Genomic DNA, 21,744 nt, shown 5'->3' with positions numbered 1-21,744 from the left:
AAATAGGTTACCAGATGGCTGTGTGAAATATTACTGTGTTCTGCACTTCCATTTCTAACAGGAACTTAAAGGGACATTAAACCCAAAATTTTTCTTTCATTATTCAGACAGAGAATACAATTTTAAACAACATTCCAATTTACTTCTATTATCTAATTTGCTTCATTCTTTAGATATACTTAGTTAAAGAAATAGCAATACACATGGGTGAGCCAATCACATGAGGCATCTATGTGCAGCCACCAATCTGAAGCTACTGAGCCTATCTAGATATGCTTTTCTGGAAAGAATATCAAGGGAATGAAGCAAATTAGATAATAGAAGTAAATTAGAAAGTTTGCTTAAATTGTATTCTCTATCCGAATCATGAAAGAAAAAAAATTGGGTTTAATGCCCCTTTAAAAGCTCACAATTTCAGAATGGAATTGCAGGAAAAGGGGACACAATAAATCATATTAAAAAAAACCCCAGTCTTTAGCATGGCTTGTATTTTGTTTTGTTTGATTTTTTTTCAAGAAAGAAGGCAACCCTTTAAGAATAATAGTACATTTTTTTTACAGTATATAACTCAGTTGCTGCTTTTTTTCTCTCTCTTTTCTGTTCTGTTTCTCTGTGGTGTCTATTTACAGTTGACTAAACTGATTTTTTCCAGGTAATATTTTAAAAGTCAACTGGATAAAGTCCACTTACTCTTACACATTTAAAATGTAAACCATCTTTGACCAACCTGTAACATAGCCAAGTTTCTCCAGCTTTCAATCCAAAAATCAATAAACAGGAATCTGATTGGCTGGAATTTGTTTCCTTGTTTTTAAAACCAACTTTTCTTAAAAATGTAAAACTTTATTTTTAATATGTAACTAAAAATAATGGTAAGTTATATGTGGTTAAAATGTTTGTTTTGTATAACAACTGTCAAAATAAAAGATTTAAATTAGGAGTATGTGTTTGAATTTTAAAGTTTTTTTTTTACAACTGATTTTACACTGTCAACTCAGTGTAAAAAAACAATTAAAAACAGATTGGAATTTGAATGAAAATGTAAATTAATATACTTTTTTTTGTACAACTTGTTAACAACAAAAATAAAGTGCATATACCTAATATGCAGTTGTACACCTTATTTAAATGCTGTTTCATTTTAAAGGGAGATAATACTCAGATGCAAAATCAATTGAAAGTTATGCAGCATAACTGCAAAAAGCTGATATGAAAATATCATCTGAGCATCTCTATGTAAAAAGGGAAGATATTTTACCTCAACATTTCTTCTGCTCTCCAGAGTAAGTACTCTATGAACAGTTTGAGCTGCTTTAAAGCTGCAAGTTGGAAAAAAAACAAAAAAACACAATAGCCAATCAGCATTAGCAGTGCTGAGTCAATGGGGGTAGTTATCAACGTGTCTACTTTTCCTGCCTTCGCCGGCCCATTACGCCCGCCTAAGCTCGCCTCACATCGCCGCCGCGGACCTGCAAAAATTCGCCTAAGTTATCAAAAAAGCTGTCAAAAAGCCGCACACCAAGTACGGGGCGGTGAGCAGCGGACTGTGAGAGTTATCACTCATCCGATCTCGCTGCTCTTCGGCTTTTTTACAGCTTTCTTGCTAGCCTGTCACTAAGCACCCACACTATACTATACTGTTCTACCCCCTATACCGGTGCCCCCGGAGCCTCCCGCAACTAAATAAAGTTACTAACCCCTAAACCGCCGCTCCTAGACCCAGCCGCAACTCTTATAAATGTATTAACCCCTAAACCGCTGCTCCCGGACACCGCTGCCACCTACATTATACCTAGTAACCCCTATCCTGCCCACCCTATACCGTCGCCACCTATAATAAAGTTATTAACCCCTATCCTGCTGATCCCGCACCTCGCCGCAACTAAATAAATAGTTCAACCCCTAAACCGCCGCTCCCTGACCCCGCCGCAACCTATATTAAATTTATTAACCCCTCTCCTGCCCCCCCTACACCGTCGCCACCTATAATAAATTTATTAACCCCTATCCTGCCCCCCACTACACCGCCGCCACTATAATAAAATTATTAACCCCTAAACCTAAGTCTAACACTAACCCTAACACCCCCTAACTTAAATATTAATTAAATAAATCTAAATAATATTTCTATTATTAACTAAATTAATCCTATTTAAAACTAAATACTTACCTTTAAAATAAACCCTAATATAGCTACAATATAAATAATAATTATATTGAAGCTATTTTAGGATTTATTTTTATTTTACAGGCAAATTTCAATTTATTTTAAATAGGTACAATAGCTATTAAATAGTTATTAACTATTTAATAGCTACCTTGCTAAAATAAAGAGAAATTTACCTGTAAAATAAAAACTAACCTAAGTTACAATTACACCTAACACTACACTATACCTTAATAAATTATTCCTATTTAAAACTAAATACTTACCTGTAAAATAAACCCTAAGATAGCTACAATGTAATTAATAATTACATTGTAGCTATCTTAGGATTTATATTTATTTTACAGGTAACTTTGTATTTATTTTAGCTAGTTAGAATAGTTATTAAATAGTTATTAACTATGTAATAACTACCTAGCTAAAAGAAATACAAAATTACCTGTAAAATAAATCCTAACCTAAGTTACAATTAAACCTAACACTACACTATCATTAAATGAATTAAATAAATTAGCTACAAATAACTACAATTAAATACAATTACATAAACTAACTAAAGTACAAAAAAAAAAGCTAACATTTAAAAAATATTACAACAATTTTAAGCTAATTACACCTAATCTAAGCCCCCTAATAAAATAACAAAGCCCCCCAAAATAAAAAAATGCCCTACCCTATTCTAAATTTAAAAAGTTCAAAGATCTTTTACCTTACCAGCCCTTAAAAGGGCCTTTTGTGGGGGCATGCCCCAAAGAATTCAGCTCTTTTGCCTGTAAAAGTAAAATACAACCCCCCCCAACATTAAAACCCACCACCCACATACCCCTAATCTAACCCAAACCCCCCTTAAAATAACCTAACACTAATCCCCTGAAGATCATCCTACCTTTAATCGTCTTCACTCAGCCGAGCAGCGATGGAACCGAAGAGGAGATCCGGAGCGGCAGAAGTCATCATCCAAGGGGTGCTGAAGAAATCTTCCATCCGATGAAGTGATCCTCCAGTCGGCACTGAAGAAGTCTTCTATCCGGGCGATGTCATCTTCCAAGCGGGGTCTTCAATCTTCAATCTTCATCCCGCCGACGCGGAACATCCTTCTTTACCGACGGACTACCGACGAATGAAGGCTCCTTTAAGGGACGTCATCCAAGATGGCGTCCCTTCAATTCCGATTGGCTGATAGGATTCTATCAGCCAATCGGAATTAAGGTAGGAAAAATCTGATTGGCTGATTGAATATATAATTGTTCTTTGTAGTAAATTAACCCATTTGGTGGTTTTATACAAGCTATGGTCCAATAACAAAATGCTCTAACATATTACAGTAGGGCTGTGCAATATGGGAAAAAATAAAAATCATGATTTTTTTGATGAAATATTGAGATTGTGATTTTATTCAAATATTTTTAAACATACATTTTTCATTAAAAATTGCATTTAATGGGACATTGAACCCAAATGTTTTCTTTCATGATTCAGATAGAGCATGAATTTTTTTTTTTTTAAATCATAAGTTTTTATTGAGGTATTTACACATCACACAAAAACAAAATATATGTTCTGTCACATATACCACAGTTGCATGAATATCAAACACAATGATACATATTTAATTAAATTAAGTTACATTTTTACCGAAACATATTTAGCCAAGAAACCTCAGATTTTAATTTTTATATACCTCCTATCTAACGCTATAGGTCACTCTTGGACCCATCCCTAATAGCTTGTATCGCTGGAGGAAATCATGGTATCTCTTTATCAAGATATGCTATCTAATAGGATGATACTTTAATCCTACCAACGTAAGCCAAAAACATATCATCTTAATTGAGAGATACAGCTCTTCACATAAAATATATAGTATTGAAATTTTAGCATTAAGCAACAGTTAGCCTGCACATTCATTACAACCTATGCTCACTTTAATATAATTTCTCGCCTGGGATACTTACATAGCTGAAAATGATAACACTCATAAGCTATATCTATGTGCTTATAGTATAAAATATAATTATTAATCCACACATGTGATCAAACCTTAACCGCTCATTAAGCCTAATAATGAACAAAAATGATGAAAGATATACTGATTATTATGGATGCCCACTTGCAAACAGTCTGAAAGCCAGGTTGAACACCACTAAATACAAATAAATTGAACGCTAGTATCTCTGATTTATAATGAGATAACTGTTTGCAGTAAGCATCCAATACAATTGTATAGGCATACATTCTAATAAATAAGCGAGTTACCAGAATTTTCAAAGTAAATAAAGAGAGCAATTTATATATATGTATAACTAAACCCTAGAGTGAGAGCGAAAATAGCAAGCTAATTTTAGAGTAAACTATGTTCACGAAAACTAGGTAAAATGACCATGTCACTATTCAATAAAATGTACATACAGGCATCTATATATTCAATAACTGCTTGCAATATCCCACAAATCTTAAGAAATAATACAATAAAGTATGTAACCTAAATACCATCCTGCTTCCAAAACTGCACCTCACACTTCTTGTATAAGTCTAACTGGAAAAAAAACAACAACACATACGAATATACATCAGACTAAAGTCTTCATTGAGCTGTATGAACACAGAATATAAGTCTATACAGTCCTTTTCGTATGGGTTGTGAGAGCAGCAACAGAGTTATCCTATCCCAATACGTGTAGCCACAGTTGCTGAGCTGCAATAACTGAAAAATTGGTGGGTATGATAAAGAGAATGATACAAGCTGGGAAATACACTCGCCTGTAGTTCATCCACTTGTAGCAAGGGGCAAGGGAGGGTGTGAGGATCCGATGTCTCCTTCTCGCTATCTCCAGAGCACACTGGGGAGACTCCACAAGCCCAGGTCCGCTCCGGAGCGCAATACTGTTCCATCTTATATTGTGGGCGGTCGGCCGCATCCGCCCGATCATGAAGTGATTTCACCTCCTCTAAGCTCTCCAGCTCCTGCTCAATCTTTATGTAATTTGGAGTTTCAACATACCCAATGTCACGCTCGGCTCCTTGCTCCCCAGTATGTATTAAATCCATGAGTAGCGAATAGTCTTGGGCAGGTTCACTCTCACAGGCAGCACTGCATGAATCATCTCGCCCCTCCAATATGCAATCTTCCTTTACTCTTAAGCACCCAATGAGGGAGACCAAGTGACCCTCCATTTTGTGGGATATCGCATCTAAAAGCGTTAGTGCAGCAGATGCCATTTTCTTAAATAGTTCACTTTCTTATGCTCCAATTCTCGGCACGTTGTGTTTCTCACTTGTATATTGTAACGAAGTACAGCTAATATGATGAATTTCAATGATCATAGCAGGTGAATACTGCTTTACCCGGCATGAGTCCAGCCGGGGGGGATGAACAAAATGACATAGGCCGCAGCCAACAAATATTACAATTTCAGAGCTTATAATGTCCTGATCTCACCCAAACACACTTCAATCAACTCCAAATCATCTTGCTGTGTGACATCAAAAGTTGCAGTTATAAATGCAGAAGTAGAATGAAAACAAAAGCCAGCCAAGTCAAATTATAATCAGAGCTACTGCAATCCATGTCTTATCATGGCCGCGGCTTAGACACGCCCCCCAGAGCATGAAATTTTAATCAACTTTCTAATTTACTCCTATTATCAATTTTTCTTCGTTCTCTTGCTATCTTTATTTTAAAAGCAGGAATGTAAATTTTAACAGCCAGCCCATTTTAGGTTCAGCACTATGGATAGCGCTTGCTTATTGGAGGCTTACATCTACCCACCAATAAGCAAGCATAACCTAGGTTCTCAACCAAAAATGGGCCGGCTCCTATGCATCACATTCCTGCTTATTAAATAAAGATAGCAAGAGAACGAAGAAAAATTGATAATAGGAGTAAATTAGAAAGTTGCTTAAAATTGCATGCTCTATCTGAATCATGAAAGAAAAAAAAATGTGGGTTCAGTGTCCCTTTAACTGTTCAAAACAGTGGCATGTTCCCTTTGCCACCTGTTCTGTGACACAGATGTTTTGCTTCTTGTTCCGATCACCTACAGAAGGGATCACTGCTGTTGCTGGGCTGGACCAGAGCTTTTGTGTGACTTACATGACATGTTTTTGATGTTGTTGTTTGTTTTGGTAAAAAATTGCAGCCTTGTGCGATTTAGATATTGCGTAGCCTCATATTACAATTAATTGCACAGCCCAACATTACAGCATAGCTTTATTTAAACTCTTATACTTTAAAGGGATATTCCGGTAAAAATGTAAATGCACACAGATGAATTACATCTTTGAATATAAACATATTTGCAATATACATGCATTGGGAAAAAATGCTTACAGTAAAAGCTGTCACTGTTTTAGTGTTAACATTTTCTCTGTACGTGCATGTGAAGCATACATACATATTCTCAGTGCACCATCATTTTAAATAACTACAGCCAATGGGGCTTGTATCATGTCAGCAATAAACACACTAAGTCATTACCAGATGGTACAAGCACCTTAGGTTCTTTGAATATGTGCTGAGTTTAAAATGCTGGTTCACAGTGCATACTTAAATACACTTTTGAAACAACCATAGCTTTTATTAGAAGCCTTTTTGCTAATACATGTTTATTACAAAAAAAATTCTATTCAAAACATCTGTCTGGAATGTCCCTTTAAGAGTAATACGTGTGTAGCTACTAATTACCAACTAGACCCTAGAAGTTAATTGCTGCTGCACAACCTATCTAGGTATGCATTATTTCAACAAACACAGCGAATACCATGCACATTTAATAATATAAGTCAACTCAAAAGTCTTTTAAAACTGCATGCTCTAAGCTATGCATTTTTAATTTTGACTTTTAAGTCCCCTTTCAAGTGTTTTTTTAAGCATATCCTTATATGTACTTAGTTTAAAGGGACAGTAAAGCCAAAATTAAACTTTCATGATTCAGATAAAGCATGCAACTTTAAACAACTTTCCCATTTACTTTTAATATCAATTTTGCTTAGTTTTGGTATCCTTTGTAAAAGAGTAATCCTAGGTGAGCTCAGTAGAGTGCATGTGTCTATGGCAGCAGTGTTTTTAGCCTTTTAATGCCGTTATGCCGTTCTATTCCGTCATAATTACACTGGGCTTTAAAGCCGTTATGACGGAATAGAACGTCATAGCTAACGGCTGTCCTGAAGCCTTCTGTGCTTCTAGGACTTGATCGTGGTCTGGAGGGCGTTCCTAGGGTTGTAGGGATGCCCCCCAGATGCGATCCAATAATTAAAATCTTGCGATCGTATGCACTATTGACTAGTTTGAATTTGTCTACATGGCACTTTAACCCTGTCACAAAAGGGTTAACTATGTATAAAACTGCTATAAACAATGTAGCAAACACTGCTGCCAGATGGATTAAAGGGACAGTCGACTCAAAATTAAACTTTCATAATTCAGATAGGGCATGCAATTTAAACAAATTTCCAATTTACTTTTAGCATCAAATTTTCTTTATTCCTTTTGTATTCTTTGTTGAAAGCTAAACCTAGGTAGAATCATATGCTAATTTCTAAGCCCTTGAAGGCCGCCTCTTCTCTCAGTGCATTTAGACAGTTTTTCACAGCTAGGCAGCACTCATAAGATTGTGCTCACTCTTGTGGGGATTTACCTAGGATTGGCTAAAATATAAATCTGTCAAAAGAACTTAAATAAGGGGGCTGTCTGCAGAGGCTCAGATACAAGGTAATCAAAGAGGTAAAAAGTATATTAATAGAACAGCGTTGCTTATGCAAAACTGGGGAATGGTAAATAAAGGGATGATCTTATCTAACAATAACTATTCTGGAGTAAAACTGTCCCTTTAAGACGTATATGCTCCTGAGCTCACCTAGGATTACTCTAACAAAGGTTACATATTTTGATTGCTTGCATTTTCTAAACACTGCTTTGTTTGTATTTTGTTATGGTGCCCAATTCTTCCTTTTTTGGAAGAGGAGATTTTGCTAATTTCAACAAATATAAATTAGTAAACGTTAAAGGGACATGACATCCATAATTAAACTTCCATGCTTCAAAAAGAACATACAAATGTTAAGGAATATTCCAGCCAAAACTGAAATGCACACAGGTGCATTGCGGGTTTGAAAAGAAGCATTTTTGCAACATAACTGTATTAGCCAAAATGCTTCTAGTAAAAGTTATAACTGTTTAAAGAGTGTATTTAAGTAGTCTCTGTGCACCAGCATTTTAAACCCAGCACTTGCACAGAAAGACTAAGGTGCTTGTATCATTTGGTAATGACTCAATTTGCATCATTATTGACATGCCATAAGCCCCACTCACTGTCTAAGCAGCTGTACTATTAAAATGCTGGTGCCCCGACACTATCTAACTATGCTTCACATGCACGTGCAGAAAGAAATACTAACACTAAAACAGTGGTAACTTTTACTAGAAGCATTTTTGCCAATAGATTAATAGTGTAAATATATTTCTGTCCAAATATGTAATTCATTGATGTGCATTTTAACTCGAATGTCCCTTTAAGAAGCTTTTCAATTTGTTTCTATTATCAAATTCACTTTGTTCTCTTGGTACGTTTTGTTGAAAAGCATATCTAGGAGCTGCATTGTGCTAGTGGGCACCCTCTGGTGATTGGGGGCTCCATTCCGTTTGGTCTCTTGTAATTGGATCACCAGATCTGATCAGCTAGATCCCGGTAATGCACTGCTCTAAGCATGTAATGTTGATATAATAAAATATGCTATCATTAGAGCATTTTATTTTTACAATATGATTTCCTTTTAATACTGCATCTGATTATCCTGCTCTTTGTAATATTTTTAACACAAATTCTTATAACTATCTTTAATTTCAGTAGCATCTTTTTTTCTTTTCTATACTTAGTAAATATCAGTTACAGCAACACAAATTTAAATAAACTAATACAAAAAAACACATGAAGTCTATGCTTGTAAACATTACAAAGTATATAATAGAAAGGTCACACTTACCCACAGATCTCCTCAGCCTTGTATTTTCTGCACCCCCATCCAGAATGTTTGTAAGGGTCTCTATGTTAAATGTTGATTTCCTCTCACTGGCTAGGTCAGGGTTAATATCTCTGTTTATTGCTTTCTTATAATTACTGGCCACATTAGACCAAGCCATGCTAGTATATTATCCAACAAGGCTACTCTGCACACTATCTGTCACTCTCACTTGTAGTCAGATTATACAGGCAAATGTTGGTTGTAGCACTGCACAATTTGCTTTTTATATTCTCTATCAATGCTTCAAGCACTTTTTAAACTTTGATCTAACGTCATGAAATCAGATAAAGTGATTAGATATGCAGAACTAACTCCTGCTATGTGAAAGGCTGTAGTCTAAGATTGCTCTGACCTTTTGCACCACTTTTCAGTGGTCATGGAACAACAATGTAGACAGATCTTCCTTATTCAGCAACATAACACCTCCCTCTGATGACACATATAGGAGGTACTTGTATATTAACACTCAAAGTGCTGAAAAATACTGACTAACCTAATTCCTGTGCTGCATATGGGATGTTTTGCAGAGAGAGTATAATATACATGTATATATGTATATATATATGTATATATATATATATATATATATATATATATATTTATATATATGTGTATATGTATATATATATATATATATATATATATATAGATATATATATATATATATATATAGAGAGAGAGAGAGAGAGAGAGAGAGAGAGAGAGAGAGCATAGTCCAAGCAAATGCACTCACCAATCCTGAGTATTGAGTACCGGGGTGCTGTGTAGAAAATATCCAAATTAGAATCTATTCGTCCAGAACAGAGGCACTTCACTCACCGTTTTTTTAACAGAGGCACTTCACTCGCCGGTTTTTTATTGAATAATATTCAATGAAAAACCAGTGAGTGAAGTGCCTCTGTTCTGGACAAATAGATTCTAATATATATATATATATATATATATATATATATATATATATATATATATATATATATATATATATGCAAATATTGAAGATCCAGCATTCACATAACCAGCCAACCTCCGGGGTGCACTTCAATATCAATAAGCATATGAAAAAATGAGGAAGGCACTCGCCGTCATGTGCCTTCCTCATTTTTTGACATATATATATATATATATATATATATATATTTATATATATATAGATATTTATATAATATGTTTTAAAATTGCAGCTTATTGCAACATAGTTTAATGAAATGAAAGTTTAAAACATGAAATGTTATTAATTTAAAAGAAAAATAAAAGCTCTTCTGTTTCCAGCCCTTAAAACTGCTCTTTTAAGTCACAGCTGTAGGTGTATATACATTATTATACACTGCATTATTTTTCACAGAGAGGAAAATTTAAGAGCAATTTTATCACAAAATCCCTCTCCCAATATAATAGAATAATATACTTCAAATGAATTGCATGATGTATGCATGATATATATTTATAAATGTGTATGCGTTTCTAAACGTTCATGTGTGTATATATATATATATACACAAAAATAGCAATTAACCAAAGTGTTCAGACAACAAATCCCCTGGGTGCTCTGAACGTATATATGAGAAACCCAAACAAAGGGGGATACAGTCCCAATACAGTCCGTCAGGGCCGTCTTTAATATTGACTGGACCCTGGGCAAAAATTTTCTTGGGCCCCCCCCCCATACCCCATGCAATTTCGCTCTCCACCCCAACATCCCAAAAAACAACTAAATACATTTTTTTTTTTTAATTATTAGCCCAGCGGTGGATCATCCACTGCTGTGCTAATCATTTAAAAAAAAAAAAAAAATTGTAATATGTGAAACTGGACCTAAGCAGTACTAATAAGTAAATAAATATATAAATTCCTCCACTGTGGATTCATTTAATATTCTTTTGAATGTGATTCTGGTGTGAGGTTAGCTGGTTAAAGAGATTTAGGGCAACCAACAGGAGCAAAGCAAGGTAAAGACTGAGGAGGAAGCATGGAGGTGCAGACAAATATAAGTTTACTGACTAGAACAGCAGAACTACTATGGGAAGCTGTAAAATCTAAGACAGAGAGAAAATAAAAACTATAAAAATAAACCTTACATTAATGTGTGAAGTATCAGCATGACACTATACATCAGCCACAGCAGCACGTGTCACTTCTTTGCTAGGAACAAGTTACCTCTCACCCTGCACTAGACAATGCTGCATGGGTAGGGGCGTGTGTGCACAAACTTATTCTTCCGACTGACACCTTTCTACAAAGCACTGTTCCCCTAACAAACTTCAGTTAGTTGATCTTAGGGCCACAGCAGAAAGAGCAGGGCTAAGGGGACCAGCAGACTGGATGCTGTCTGTCCAAGGCTGCATGGATACAGTGTGAGATGAGTCACACAGCCTCAAGACTGAAGAGAGCAGTGTATGCAGCTGCACAGATGCTCAAATCCTCACGTGCCTGCCGCTCCAGCTTTCTGCTGCATGCGCCTAAAGTCAGCCCTACCCAGAAACAATCCCCACAACCAGAGCAGTTACCTGGTAAAAGTGGTAACCCCAGTAGGACCTTTTCTGATGCAGTGGGAATGGCTGGATGCCGAGTTAGGGCTTTGCATTCAGTGCTGCACAGTGCACATCTAAAACAGCACATGGCAATAGCTTGGCATGTCCCATGACACCGGCACGGTCTGGCACAGTTTTTTTTTTTTTTTAAATATAAGCAGAGTACTTTTGACTGTGACAGTATTAGGACTGAATGTGTGTGTTCCCCATGTCACATCAGCAGTCGGGTATGAACCATAAAAAATTTTTTTTTTTTTTTTTTTTTAGGACTCTTGGGCCCCTCAACAGAGACTGGGCCCTGGGCAGCTGCCCCTTTTGCCCTGTGTTAAAGACGGTCCTGCAGTCCGTGCTGGGAGGGACCAAAGACAGTTCTAGTAATTCACTGGAGGCAATTCCAAGCTTAAAGTCCCAAACAAGTTTTCAGAGTGTCATTACTTTCCGCTTCAGCCTAGATGTCACGGGTAGCAGATGCAAAGTGTGTGTGTGTGAAAGTCACTGTAGTAACAGAATATCCGTCATCTCTTACCCTCCACTGGTCTGGTGGGATGCCTGGGCCCACTGCTGTACTTCTCCTCGGACTGGCGATAGGACCCTTCCGGGGGGGTGCAGCTTGTGTGTCCTCCTTGGCGTGCGAAGAGATCCGGCTCTAGTGGAGACGTGCTTCTCAATGCGTGACCCGTGACGTAGCTAGGCACACTGTGGATAGTGAGGCATAGTGGGTTGGGGAACAAGCCCGGAAGCCAAGGTGAATACAGCAAGGTGAGCAGCTGATCGGAAAGCGGTATACCCAACCGCTATTGAACACAATTAGCAAGAAAGGATACGCTGACTCAAACGTTAATATTGCTGGAAACAACTTGTTTATTTGGGAGTCCAAAACAAGTCAGAATAATTAGGTCACAGTCAAAAACGTCTGACGCGTTTCGTGGATGCGCTTCTTCGGAGGCCAGCTTATCCTTTCTTGCTAATTGTGTGTATATATATATATATATATATATATATATTTATTTATTTATTTATTTATTTATAACTTTTCCCCCTGGGCTAGTAGCTTCGAACCCCTGACTAGTAAGCCATAGTGATATTTTTCCACCCCTGTTTGTGTGTGTGTGTATATCTATCTATAATATATGTGTATATATATATATATATATATATATATATATATATAATATAACTTATTTGCTTGGTGTATGTCTGTCCCTTCCTATATTTTCTTTGCATGGGAGATAACATACATGGATGAAGCTTTACACAAGGGAGCTGAAGCATTGTTTGCAGAACAACTACAATTAGCCCCAAGATAATTAAAATATCAAACACACAAAATTAAAATGAAGACTGCATTTCATAAGGCTTCTGCCTAGTAGGAATGAAGTTTCCCGATAGATGCTATTCTCAGTTGTCTACCCATATCAGTAATGTATCTATATGGGAGGCTCAGACAATCCCAGCATTGGATAAATAGGCATATCAAATTAAGCTGTTGTATAGAGACTGTTCAAATAAACGTTGTTACTCTTATTTGTGCTATAATACTGCCTTGCAGTTCTTATATATACTACAAACAGACACATTATGTCAGGGTGCCAGGAATCATCTGAGACGAGAAGTGCAAAAATAATCACACCTTTATTAATAGCAAAGAATAATAAAAAGTCCACAAGTCAAATAACAAGCCAGGAGTCAAAACCAGAGCTGGTAGTTAGACGAGCCGAGTCAGGAGCCAAAGCGAATAGTCAGACGAGCCGAGTCAGGAGCCAAAGCAAGTAGTCAGATGAGCCGGAATCAGGAACTAGGAGAACAGCAGAGTCAGGAACCAGCCAGGGATCAGGAACCAGGAGGGACGCCAGACAGCCAGGTAATACACAGGAACTGGAACATCACAATACTGAGACTGCAACCTGTCTCACATGGATGATGTACACCAGTCTGGCCATAAAAGGGCGTGCAGGAAATGAGCAGCATCACACACTATGCACCAGAGTCAGCAAGAGAGGTGAGTAAAATGGCTGCCAGCAGCACATGGCAAACAAAGCAGGGAAAAAGCCCTGACAGTACCCTCCCCTCAATGACCCCTCCCCCACGGGAGGACAAAAGGCTTATTGGGGAAACAGGCATGGAAGGCACGGAGGAGGGAGGGAGCATGAACATCAGAGGAGGAAACCCATGAACGCTCCTCCAGACCGTAACCCCTCCAGTGAACCAAATACTGTACACAACCCCTGGACATACAAGAGTCAATAATGCTGCTGAACTCATATTCTTCATGGTTGTTAACAAATATAGGACAGGGACGAGGCAACACAGTGGTAAACCAATTACAAACCAATGGTTTCAAGAGGGAGACATGAAAAACAGTGGAAATGCGCATTGCAGGAGGAAGGTCAAGAGCATAGGCCACAGGATTGACCCGTCGGAGTATTCAAAAAGCACCAACATAACGAGGAGCCAGTTTATTGGAAGGCACACAAAGGTTCAAGTTGCGGAAGGACAGCCAAACCCTCTCAACAACCTGGTAGGAAGACAAGGGCAGACGCCTACGATCAGCCTGGAACTTTTGGCACTGCATAGAACAATGAAGGCAATCCAGAATCTGCACCCACGTGGAACGGAGTTGCTGGAGATGCTCCTCCAAAGCCGGAATACCCTGAGACAGGAATGAATCGGGCAACAAGGATGGTTGAAACCCATAATTTGCCATGAACAGGGATAACTTGGAGGAAGCATTAATAGCACTATTATGAGCAAACTGTGCCCAAGGTAACAGTTCAGACCAATTATTGTGGTGATCTGAGACATAACATAACGGAGGAACTGTTCCAGAGCTTGATTAGACCATTCTGCAGCCCCATTGGATTGAGGGTGATATGCCGAGGAGAAGGAAAGCTGGATCCCCATTTGAGCACAAAAGGAACGCCAAAATCTGGAGACAATTTGGCTACCCTGATCCGACACTATCTCCTTGGGTAACCCATGTAAACGGAAGACCTCCCGGGCAAAAATTTAAGCAAGCTCCTGAGCGGTAGGCAGCTTGTTTAAGGGAATGCAATGTGACATTTTAGAAAACCCGTCAACCACCATAAGGATAACAGTATTGCCATTGGAAACAGGGAGCTCTTCCCACAGGAAGACGTCGAGGAGTCTTATTCTGTGCACAAACTGAGCAGGAGGCAACATACGCAGCAACATCAGAACGAAGACCTGGCCACCACCAGAATTGTCAAGTGACAGACCAAATCATTTGGTTCTTGCCTGGGTGACCTGCGGCCTCAGGATAATGGTAAGTGTGCAAAAGTTTAGTTTGAAGATTCTCAGGAACAAAACACTTACCACTAGGTTTCTTAGGAGGTGCATTGGTTTGTGCAGCGAGGATCTCCTCCCCCAAGGGAGAAGTCACATTAGTACTTATGGTAGCCAAAATATGGTCAGAAGGTATAACTGTAGGTACAGACTCCTCCTTGGACAGAGGCAAAAATAGTCGAGAGAGGGCATCAGCCCTAACATTCTTACTACCAGGCAGGTAAGAGACCACATAATTAAACCAAGACAAAAATAGCGCCCATCTGGCCTGTCGGGGCGGCAAACGTTTTGCTTCAGATAGATAAGTTAAATTCTTGTGGTCAGTAAGAATGATCACTGGTACGCTAGTACCCTCGAGAAGATGCCTCCATAACTTGAGTGCCAAAATTATGGCCACTAATTCCCTGTCGCCAATTTCATAATTGCACTCCGCTGGAGACAATTTCTTAGAGAAGGAACCACACGGATGCAAGGAACCATCAGGCATAGGACGTTGAGACAAGAGGGCACCTACTCCAGTCTCAGATGCATTGACCTCAAGAATGAAAGGCAGGACAGGGTTAGAATGAGCCAGAACTGGAGCGGCAGCAAAGGCAGTCTTAAGACTATCAAAGGCCTTAATGGCAGTAGGTGACTAATGGAGTGGATCATTCTCTTTACGGGTCATGTCTGTGATAGGTTTGACCAAGGAAGAAAAGTTTTTAATAAACTTTCTATAGTAATTGGCGAACCCCAAATAACGTTGAATAGACCGAAGACCAACTGGGCGAGACAACTTGTCAGGATCCATGGAGAACCCTGCAACGAAGATAACATAACCTAGGAAGGTTACATGAGTCTGATGGAACTCACATTTCTTGAGTTTACAAAACAGGTCGTTCTCACGTAGTCTCTGAAGAACCTGTGTAACATCAGAACGATGAGCCTCAAGTGTGGGTGAGTGTATGAGGATGTCGTCTAAATACACCACAACACACTGTTGCAACAGATCTCGTAGGACATCATTAATAAATTCCTGGAAAACAGCAGGAGCATTACATAGGCCAAAGGGCATAACAAGATATTCATAATGCCCACTCCTGGTGTTAAATGCTGTTTTCCATTCGTGGCCCTCCTTAATCCTAATGAAATTGTACGCTCCTCTCAAATCAAGTTTAGAAAAGAACGTAGTACCCTTGAGGCGGTCAAAGAGTTCCGTAATGAGCGGAATAGGGTAAGCATTCTTAATGGTAAGACGATTAAGACCCCTATAATCGATGCATGGTCTGAACTCGTCACCCTTTTTCTTCACAAAGAAGCCAGCCCCTGCAGGAGAGCAGGATTTGCGGATGATCCCCCGTGACAGAGCATCGGCAACATACTCCTCCATAGCACAATTCTCCGCAACAGACAGAGGGTAAACCCGGCACCAAGGAGGAATGGCTCTGGGTTGCAGGTCTATTGCACAATCGTAAGACCGGTGAGGAGGCAGCGTACCGGCACGCACCTTGTCAAAACGTCTAGGAACTCTCAGTACTCCTCTGGCAATTGAGATACCAAAGAAGTGCACAAAACTTTAACTGGTTTTCCCGAAGACAAGTGGAAATACATTGCGGAGACCACAACAACATTTCGGACCTGCGCCAGTCAAGACTGGGATTGTGCTTTTGGAGCCAAGGATAACCAGAACAACTGGAAAATGTGGAGAATTTATCACCTGGAACTGGAGGGTTTCAAAATGGAGAGCCCCAACAGCTATGGATAACAGAGTGGTTTCGTGAGTAATGAGTGTGGGCTGAAGGGGCCTGCCATCAATGGCCTCAATAGCAAGCGGAACGGACCAAGGCAAAACAGGAATGGAGTGCTTTGATAAAAAGTACTGTCAATGAAATAGCCCACAGCACCGAAGTCGACAAGAGCCTTGGTGACTATGGAGGAGTCCACCCAGGAAAGGACAGCAGTGACCAAAAGTTTCTCCTTTAGCGGTTCCAGGAACGAGGATAAACCACCCAAGGTCTGCCCCTGACAGAACCTTAGGTGTGAGCGTTTTTCCGGCCGTGTAGGACAAGACTTCAAAAGGTGGCCCTGTAACCCACAATAGAGGCAGAGCCCCTCCCTCGTCCTAAAGGAACTCTCCGCCGTGGAGAGACGTGTGAATACCAACTGCATCGGCTCAGCAGTACCTGGTGACTTGGGACCAGAAGGCATGGGAGGAGAGGGAGGCATGGGTGGGAACGAACACTTAGGAGACAATGGAACAGGAGGCTTCCGCAAGCGCTCCTTGAAAGAGGGCCTCTCTCTGAATCTTATGTCAATTAGGATAAAAAAAGACACCAATGCCTCGAGATCCTCTGGTAAATCTCTGGCAGCAACTTCGTCTTTAATCGCATCAGAGAGCCCATGAAAGAAGGTGGCAACAAGGGCTTCATTGTTCCAACCTCTGCAGCAAGCGTACGGAACTCAATGGCATACTGAGCAAAAGATCTTGTACTTTGCTGAATGGACATGAGTAGTTTAGCAGCAGAGGAGGAGCGAGCCAGAACATCAAATACCCTTCGAAAGGAGGCCACAAATTCTGGGTAATTTGAAATCACAGGTTTATTAGTCTCCCACAAGGGATTAGCCCAGGCAAGAGCTGTGTCAGAGAGTAACGAGATGAGAAATCCCACCTTAGCTCTGTCAGAGGGAAACGCCTGAGGTAACATCTCAAAGTAAATGCCCACCTGGTTCAAAAACCCTCAGCACTGAATAGGATCACCTCCATATTGCTGAGGTAGAGGTGCAGAACTGGACATGTTCCTGGTAGGACTAGGTGCAGCAGCGGAAACAGGAGCAGCCATAACTTGCGGGACACTTTGCTCCATATGTGCAGTGCGAGTCAGCAGGGTTTGCAGGGCTAGTGCAAATTGATCCAAGCGGTGATCCTGTTCATCCATCCTGGAAATGATGGTAGGTAAAGGTGGATTATTAGCACCATCAGGATTCATGGCCCTTGCGTAATGTCAGGGTGCCAGGAATCAGACTGAGACGAGAAGTGCAAAAATAATCACACCTTTATTAATAGCAAAAAATAATAAAAAGTCCACAAGTCAAATAACAAGCCAGGAGTCAAAACCAGAGCTGGTAGTCAGACGAGCCGAGTCAGGAGCCAAAGCGAATAGTCAGAAGAGCGGAGTCAGGGGCAAAAGCGAGTAGTCAGACGAGCCGGAATCAGGAACAAGGAGAACAGCAGAGTCAGGAACAAGCTAAGGATCAGCAACCAGGAGGGACATCAAACAGCCAGATAATACACAGGAACTGGAACTCACAAACAGGTCTGAGACAACGCAAGGGTAAAGCATACTGAACAGAGGCCCTTTAAATAATAAGTGATGAGATCACAATCCTGAGACTGCAACCTGTCTCACATGGATGATGTACACCAGTCTGGCCAGAGTCGGCAAGAGAGGTGAGTAAAATGGCTGCCACAGTACATGGCAAACAAAGCAGAGAAGAAACCCTGACACATTATTATCAGTGTACAAGGGTAGACAGCTACATGCAGCGCCATCTCAGTGGAAAATTACGCAGACAATTTCACAGGTGCTTATGTCCAAGACCTCTCTCTCTCAGGTGTTGCCCAAAAGTTCTCCTGCCCCCTCTAGGGAATTTTGCTAATTAAAGTACAGTTTAGCAGGTGTGTTTAATATTATGTCAATCATATTATTTTGTAGCAAGCATGTAGCAAAATTAGAGTGTTGTTAAAACAAACAAATATTCTCACAGTAGTGCCTCTCATTGGAATGCGGCCCCCCCTTTTAAAAAAGATGGTCAACGGCATTGCGGTGCAGACTAGGGATGTGCGTTCGTTTCGTTCCAAATCAAAATTCGTACGAATTTGTCAAATTTGGAGCTTCGGATCGATTCAAATTTCTGAATTACTGTAGCACCGAAACTAACGAATAAATCAAAATTAGTTCGGATTTATTTGTTACTTTCGGATGGCCATGGACTAATCACAATTACACTAGTATTGTACAGTATATTAGGTTATATCGCTGTGCTATGGATTACACCTAATATTACAGTACATAATGCTAGTATAATACACAGCACATCCCACCTAACACATACCAAACTTCCGAATTTACGAATCGAATCCGAACCGAATTCATCTGAATTTATTCGAATCCGAATGAATCCGAAATGAATACTTTCGAATGTATCCAAATTCTAATTTATCCGAAAACAAAATTCGAAAGGAATTTTTCCGCCGCGCACAAGTCTAGTGCAGACCATTAGAATTTCTCCATTCCAAACTTAGCAAATCATGTCTTCATGGGCTTCTTGTGCACACAGGCACAATATTGCTGGAATAAATGTCTTTCCCAAAACTTTTGCCACAAATTTGGAAACAAAAAATTGTCCAAAATGTTTTTGTATCCTGTAGCATTATGATAACCAAATGTAGGTAACGTTCTCATGGCATCTGCCACACTGAGATTCTTCCATCAGACTTCTTTTTATGGATTTTTTTTGAATGTCATCATGAGGAGCATAATAATCCATTTGGGGCAAGCCTTGTATAGATACATCGATGATGTAATATGTATTTGGAAAAATGAGTGAAAAACCTGTTAATGACAATTCCCTATCTTTAAAATTCACTCCGACCATACGACCAACGCATATTAATTTTCTAGATTTGAATATTAGAATAGAAAATAACAAGATTATATTTTCCACCTATTTTAAAACAAGGGGCATTAACACACATATTAGTCATAGTAGTTGCCTCCACCCTAAATAACTAGAGGCAATTCCAAAATGACAATTTTACAGCGTAAAAAGGAACTGCAGCCTATCTACAGAATTTAAAAATCAATCTTTATTTTAAAAAATAGATTTATAGAGAAAGGATACTTATGAGACTTGATTGAACAAGATAGTGTTGAGATATAAACTGAAAGTGCTCTTACAGTGTTGTAGCCTATATGCATTGTATGTTAACAGAAGTGTAAATAAAGTTTATTTTATGTTGTTACCTCCTCCTTCCTCCTGACACAGGAAGCAGAAGCAGTGTAGTAAAATAAAGACATAGAAGCAAGAAGTGCCCCGCATAATTAGTTTATACACTGAACTAACATCTCTTCAGAAAACCGTAAATGAGAGTGTGACAGACTATATTATACGTGCAGAGACAGCCATTACAGCACTGAGAAATGCTGCAGAAACATTAAGTGACGGATTGTTGATTGCAATGATTTTGAAATGTTTGCCTGAATCATTTAAACCATTTGCCATACATATTACACAGGGTGATGGAAAAGTAACTTTTGCAGAGTTTAAAACACAGTTGAGAAGTTTTGAGGATACTGAAAAATACTGCACTAGTAAAAATGAAGATAATGTTTTAAAAGTGTCAGATCAATAGTTAGTAACTAGAGATTATGGATCTCAACTGCAGAGAGGAGAGAGTATAGGAAATGAATAAAGGTTATTTACCCCTGTTTACTGGTTACAGGAGAAAGTTGGTCATGCAAGTAGTAGCAGAAAGTCTATTGTATATGAGCGTCTGTTCAAGGTGCAGAACTCTGCTAAGTTCAAGTTGCAAGTTTAGAGAACTAGTGGTTGATCAACTCCGACTTGAGAGTGTTTATAGAGCGCTTTGGTATTATTTACTGATCCGGTAGGAATTGAGACAGAGCGTGTGAGGGAGACGAGCCAGCGCTGCAGATAGCTGACAGCCTCAGAGGGGTGTGTGACGATTGTCCAATGGCGTGCGAGAACACGCTGACAGGCACACGCTGTGTGAGAAGCTTCAGAGCGCGGCTGCAGTGCGGAAGGCTAGTCGAAGTAAGTATAAGTTTTGCCGGGTAGCTGGATAGAGCGAGTTTGTTCAGAGCTGTAAAGGTAGTTCAGAGGAGCTAAACTCACTGTGTTAGATAGAGGAGGTTGTCTGCTGAAGACCTTGGTTATACCGGCAATGAGAGGCAGTAGTCCTGGTTATCTGTGCATACGAACAGTAATATAAGTCCTTAGGACCGTTGAATGAATAGGAGTAATAGGTTGATAATACCCAAAAGTATTATAGTTGTAATCCAATGATTAGGTAGAGAAAAATCACTTAGCCAGGAGGTTTGGAACATGCAGCTTCTCTCAACATAGCATGCTGAAAACTACATTAATTGGCACCTGGAAGGGGGAGGTGTAGGTTTAAGTAAGGCCTGCTTAAAGGTGTACACACATGCACATAAGAACATGACAGATCCCCCCCTCAAGGAAGCTGCACCGCAGCAGAGGGTCCAGGTTTGTCCGGATTTCTATGGTGGTAACGAGTAATCAGACGAGAAGCATTGAGATTGGTGGAAGGTTCCCAAGAATCCTCTTCAGAGGAGTAGCCCTTCCACCTAACCAGATACTGCAACTGCCCATGATGATGTCTGGAGTCGAGAATTGACGAAATTTCATAGACGTCTTCCACCAGAACCACAGGAGGCTGAGGTTGATTCAAAGATTGTAGTCTGGTTGGAACATAAGGTTTTATCAATGCCACATGAAATGTGGGGTGAACCGGGATCTCTGGAGGAAGAGCTAAGGTTACAGCGTTTTCATTGACGACATTAGTTATCCTGTAGGGACCAATGTACAATTGTGAAAATTTCCGTGAGGGTGTTTTCAGTTTCAGATGTTTGGTCGAAAGCCAAACCATATCCCCTGAGCGGTAGAGTGGCGGCTTACTTCTTTTGTAGTCATAGTATCTTTTCT

General features: G+C 39.4%; 1 protein-coding gene across 1 annotated transcript in view; it reads right to left on the bottom strand.

Annotated features, from left to right (window-relative positions):
* Nucleotides 1–9,602, bottom strand: part of ACOX2 (acyl-CoA oxidase 2) — a 112,700-nt gene extending 103,098 nt beyond the window's left edge. Inside the window, exon 1 of the mRNA XM_053720952.1 lies at nt 9,149–9,602. Coding sequence (XP_053576927.1) covers nt 9,149–9,305 — 157 coding nt within the window. The 5' untranslated portion in view covers nt 9,306–9,602. The remainder of the gene's footprint in view (nt 1–9,148) is intronic.
* Nucleotides 9,603–21,744: the final 12,142 nt, after the last annotated feature.

Source organism: Bombina bombina, chromosome 7 (genome assembly GCF_027579735.1).
Source record: "Bombina bombina isolate aBomBom1 chromosome 7, aBomBom1.pri, whole genome shotgun sequence".
Taxonomy (NCBI): domain Eukaryota; kingdom Metazoa; phylum Chordata; class Amphibia; order Anura; family Bombinatoridae; genus Bombina; species Bombina bombina.
This window is presented reverse-complemented; position numbering and strand designations above follow the sequence as displayed.